The sequence below is a fragment of the Oncorhynchus gorbuscha genome, unplaced genomic scaffold, assembly GCF_021184085.1.
Source record: "Oncorhynchus gorbuscha isolate QuinsamMale2020 ecotype Even-year unplaced genomic scaffold, OgorEven_v1.0 Un_scaffold_7:::fragment_4:::debris, whole genome shotgun sequence".
Lineage (NCBI taxonomy): Eukaryota > Metazoa > Chordata > Actinopteri > Salmoniformes > Salmonidae > Oncorhynchus > Oncorhynchus gorbuscha.
Window position 1 is genome coordinate 1 of NW_025745509.1, and position 5386 is coordinate 5386.

General features: G+C 44.0%; 1 protein-coding gene across 2 annotated transcripts; it reads left to right on the forward strand.

The window, feature by feature from the left end:
• Nucleotides 1-162: 162 nt before the first annotated feature.
• Nucleotides 163-4490, forward strand: LOC124019114 (zinc finger protein 483-like). Of its 2 annotated transcripts, none has more exons than XM_046334487.1 (5): nucleotides 163-289; nucleotides 490-663; nucleotides 2093-2284; nucleotides 2660-2990; nucleotides 3135-4490. In XM_046334487.1, the coding sequence occupies exons 1-5, from the start codon at nucleotides 194-196 to the stop codon at nucleotides 4085-4087; spliced, it is 1746 nt and encodes a 581-aa protein (XP_046190443.1). In that variant the 5' UTR covers nucleotides 163-193; the 3' UTR covers nucleotides 4088-4490. The 2 variants fall into 2 exon arrangements, with proteins under 2 accessions (XP_046190443.1, XP_046190444.1); XM_046334488.1 differs by having other exon boundaries at nucleotides 2660-2771.
• The last annotated feature ends 896 nt before the right edge of the window (nucleotides 4491-5386 follow it).

Genomic DNA, 5386 nt, shown 5'->3' on the forward strand with positions numbered 1-5386 from the left:
CATGGAACATAATCAGTCTATAAATAGTATATCAAGAAGTTGAGAAGTGTTACCTTACATCCTGGCCAATTCTAGACATTATCAATAGTATACAATATACTGTTGAGCATTGACAGGTGCTAACCTAACCACTTCTTTTCCCCCAATCGCTCTCTCAGGTGAAGGACATCTGACTGGAGGCCACAGGAGCTTTATGAAGGCAGCGGGACACAATAAATGGAGAGATGACCAACCAATCACTGTTGATGAGAGGAGTGGTACCTCAACCCAGCATGTTGTCGTGATAGAGGTCAGTGCAATATTGTCACATTAAAATTACAGTACATCAAATGTGGCCAGTTCATTTCAGAAAGGCTCCCCTCAGCTATTCACTTGCTTACATGTACGTCCTCATTTATCTTCCATAGAGGAGCTTGTGAGGCTTCGCTACAACATTGTTATCCAATAAAACTCATGTACCGGTAATAACCTCCTCTCTTCTTGTGTCAGTCTGCAGGTGCAGAGGCTACAGGTCCTGGGGTGAAGCAGGAGATGACTGAAGTAGTGGAGGACCCACGGCACAGCGGAGACGTCCAGACTGGAGCGGCAGGGGAGCCCCCTGTAGCCACAGAGAACCCCACCACCACCCCAGCGCAGTCCAGGACCCAACGCAGCATCATGGAGGTCAGTGGAACAATGAACGCTGTCCTCAAGTTAGAGACCGACACCAAGACTTTAACTGTAACACACAGGCTCTTACATACAGAATCTGACCACAGATCAGACCCAGAGAGACTGGGGCTGGGGAGGCTAAGCTGTCATCCAGAGCCAGAGGACAATTCATCAATCAATGGCAATATATTTGGAGTCTATTTAGTGACAAAAAAGGGGTTAATTACATGTATAAAATTACAAATGTTTCCCAATCTTTTTTATATCTCTCAGATATAGGACAGACACTTCAGAACGAACTTACTTTAGATTTTCTTTGGAGGGGCTATCTGTTGTACAATGTAGTGAATCTCATATTCATTGCGTTTGTGTGGGCTAACATTTTAGGCCCAACATTTTTTTTTGGGGGTGGGGATACTTCAAGGGGTCTTAAAATTCAAAATCAAATAGTAAAATTATCCTTGGTATCGCCTTCTTAAAACATTTCCATATAGTTTAGTAGAATCCCTCCCACCCTGGCTTAGACTGTTATGGGTTAAACGGACAGGCTTTTCTTTAGAGGAATGGGGTGGGAACTACCACTTCTTAGAAGCCTGTTTCAAACTGTGGGCTTCCTGTATAGATCGGTGATGAGTGTGTCATTTTCTTTAGTGATCTGAATGCCAAGGAAGTTGACACAAACTCACGGAACATCAAGCTCAGTGAGAGTCCCATCAAATAATACCAATATATCATCTATATAACATTGATATAGTTTAGTCATGGATTAAAAAAAGGGATTCTGATCAGGGTTGGGAATGTGATCATGCTCTAAGCCAGTAGTTCCCAACCTTTTTCGGTTGTTGTACCACCAACTGAATTTTGCTCTGCCTGGAGTACCCCTGAAGTGTCACCTCGTGTGCATTTTACCAGTAAGTCTATGGTCTCATGAGTCTTCTCAAGTACCCCCTGGGGTCCTAGTAACCCTGGGTGGGAACCACTGCTCTAATTGTCCCATATAAAGATTACCATAATTGGGTGCCATCGTACTCCCCATAGTGGTTCCATTTGTTTGTTAGAAAAAGTCACTTCTAAACGTGAAACAGTTACAGTGTGGCAAAAAGTATTTAGTCAGCCACCAATTGTGCAAGTTCTCCCACTTAAAAAGATGAGAGGCCTGTAATTTTCATCATAGGTAAACTTCAACTATGACAGACAAAATGAGGGGGGAAAAATACAGAAAATCCCATTGTAGGATTTGTAATGAATTTATTTGCAAATCATCATATTTATGTCCACCATGATGAGTTTAACAACAATGAAGTCATTCTGTAACTACAGTATAGGACTCAAATGTAGTGGGGAAGTGTAAACACTCCATGTTGAACATGTTTATTATCTGTGTGCGTGTACGTACCTGAGGGAGTATGTCTGTTTAATCTGTATGACCTTTCTCTTCCAGGATGAGGGTCCAGAGGTGCTGCTGGTGAAGGATGAGGGTCCAGAGGTGCTGCTGTTGAAGGATGAGGGGTGTGAGGAGGGTCTACGGAACCCTGAGGGGACCATGATCATGGAGGACAACCAGACTACACCTCCTCCTGAATCCACAGAGGAACCAGCTGAGTTGCACAGGACCACAGTCAGTCTCGCTGAGGTGAGCCCACTGTAAACTACTGTCTGAATGGTATTAGGTCAGGGTCTGTATCCACAAAGCCTCTCATTGCAGGAATGATGATCTAGGATCAGTTTACCCTTTTAGATCATAATGAATAGGATTATATGGAAAGATTGGCACTTCTACTCTTAGACTCTTTGTGGATACGGGCCCAGTTCTTGATTAATTTTGTCTAAAGTGTGGGACCATGCCTTTGATCAAAGCATTAAATAAAGTGTCACGTAATCAAATCAACTAACACGTTTGCATAGTACTCATAGGAATCCCTTGTTGCCCAATCAGAATATGCTCCATAGCAGGATGCTCATATCAGATTTCTTGATCCAACATCCTCTCACTCTGTATCTCTTACAGCCAGTAGACATGGAGGATGGGAAGCCTGATCTGCTGCTAGTCAAAGAGGAGACGATAGAAGACGAACCAGAGAGCATTGACCTGCTGAGTGGACTAAAGAAGGGGGAGCAAGGTAAAGGAGAAATACATATAGCCCATTGTCTTACTTCAGCTGACGTCACTCCAACACCACGCTCATTCCTTCTCATAGTACCGGTTTCAATTCAAGTGCCAATGCCGTTTATCAAACTCCAGGTGGTGCTTTGGCCAGATGACTTGAAAATAGAGCTCTTTGGCGTCGAAAAAATGAAAAATGGAAGCATATGCAAAAAAAAAGTACCTCATACCTACGGTAAAATATGGTAGTAGAGCTTTGATGTTATGGGGCTATTTTGCTGTTCCTGTTTTTGCTTTATCTTTATCAGCGGTGCCAATAATTTGGGACCCGAGTTCTCTTCCATGTCTGTAAAGTCTATTTTGTAACCTCTTCCTGTAGATGGTTGGCTGGAGGCTAACAGTGGAGACTGGATGGCCATCTTGGATTCCCAAACCCAGATGAGTACAGCCAAGGGCTCCAGGGATAACATCAACAAGCCGGCCTGGACCAGAGGCGACATAGTGGTGGCCAGTGGATGGGACAGCGTCCTTAACTCAGGGCTAGGGAGCATTGTTCAACATAATCAGAAACTGACAGTTGAACACAAAACAACATCTAAACTTAATCTCCATGACAACATACTAGTTGAAACCAGGGCAAGGTGTAGAGTTAGTCCGCTGGGATGGGGAGGTATCCGTATGAGAACAGACACAGACTTGGCTAGCAATTCTCCGTCCTGCTCCTATAGTTGTGATTCAGAGAGACTGATGGAGCCTCAGGTTAATGCCTTAACAGGTTCTGCCTTCAGCCTTCCTTCTAAAGGATCTATCAACTTGAACATTGACCCTGCGACAACACAGACACTCTCTGGCCTTCGTCCTCCTCACACTCTCCTGTTAAACCAGACCTCAGACAATGCCAATGTCTCAACACTTAATGGCTACACAAGTCCATTGACAATTGACAGTAGTAGTAGTATCGCTATCAGCAGATCCAGTGGCAAAGAGAAGCGCTTCCCATGTTCGTTTTGTGGGAAAGCCTTTAGTTTCCCCAAACAGATGGAGATCCACCAGAGGATGCACACGGGGGAGAAACCATTTGGCTGTCAGCTGTGCCGGGCTAGTTTCTCTCAATCCTCCAACCTGAAGAGGCACCAGAGAGTCCACACAGGGGAGAAACCCTACAGCTGCCCCCAGTGTGAGAAGAGGTTCTCCCGCCAGCACCAGCTGAAGATGCACCTGAAGGTCCATACAGGAGAGAGGCCGTTTGCCTGTACACACTGTGGGAAGAGGTTCTCAGAGAGGAGCTACCTCAGGATACACCAGCAGAAAATGCACACGGCACATGTATAGAGTATAGAGAGACATGTAATGTAATACTAGTTAGTTTGTAGTTAATTCTGTTGGTAATGGATGTATCGGGAACTGGATGAGGTGAACTGAGGAAAGAATGAGTATGATGAGGCCGAGTAGATGATATGGTGATGGATGGTGGAAAAATGCTTCACTAATGAAGTGACAAACTTTGTCTTTAGGTGTTTTATAGTGAGATAATGATAGTGCCTTAATTCATGATGTATTGAAGCTGTGTGTAATATTGAACCATTTCCAAAGTATTCTATAGTTACATCAAAGCCGAAGGTACTAGATTTACAGAAAAGGTCAATTGTGAGAAGTTTTTCTACTTGTCATGTATCGTTTTGTGCAATACATGTGATTTGTAATGCTATTTGTTTAAATTAAATACTAAATTGACTCTGCTGACTGACCTGATTATGTTTGTATCATTGCAGAGACTGAGTTTGGACTTTAAAAAAAACAAACTAAAATTGCTCCATATTGTTATTGCTTGGCAGGAAACTAAGTGATACTGGCAATACACTTTTCCTTCTCCCTTAACCTGACGTCAACCCCTTTCATCACTAATCCATGGTTCTCTCCCCTGATCAATGCTGCCATGTGATTGTTTTCCCTGCACTCAGTACATTCCAAGCTTGATTGCATCCACCATATACCTTCCTCCTACAGATAACCATTAACCTCTGGTGTAGCCCCTCGGCTATAGCACCCCTCAGGTCTCTATTATAACTAATTATTAACATTTTAAAGCTCAGAAATTCATACCCATCATTAGGTACAGGCTTGACTGTGGTTAGCATCTTATAACATGTCATGTTTCTGTGTACAGCAAAGAATGTCTTATAAACCTTTACGCATTTCTGTATAATCTTTGTAGTTTCCACTCCATGAAGATCTGCTGATATCCAGTGTTGCTGGTTGGAGAGACTGGACCTCTGAGGTGGCCCCGGATCAGGAGCAGTTACTCTTCCTTCCTGAGTCAGGACCCAACCAAGAGGGACAGAGACTCAACCACACAACACAACCGGTGGACTGAACAACCTCAGTCCTGATGGTCATCAGAGAGACAGGGGCTCCAGTCAGGGATCCAGTCTGCAGCCCAGACCCTTCTCTTCACAGTCTCAGTGCAGGGATGGAGCAGGGTCTGGGGCTGATAGAGATAGACCCTCCTGTTCCTGTGATACAAAAGCACAGTACTCCTGTTTAACAGAGCAAGTCACCCTGGGCTTCAGCCTTCACAGATAGTGGTGGTAGTCTATCAGCAGGTCTGTCTTCTCTTTCAGGGTTTCATCT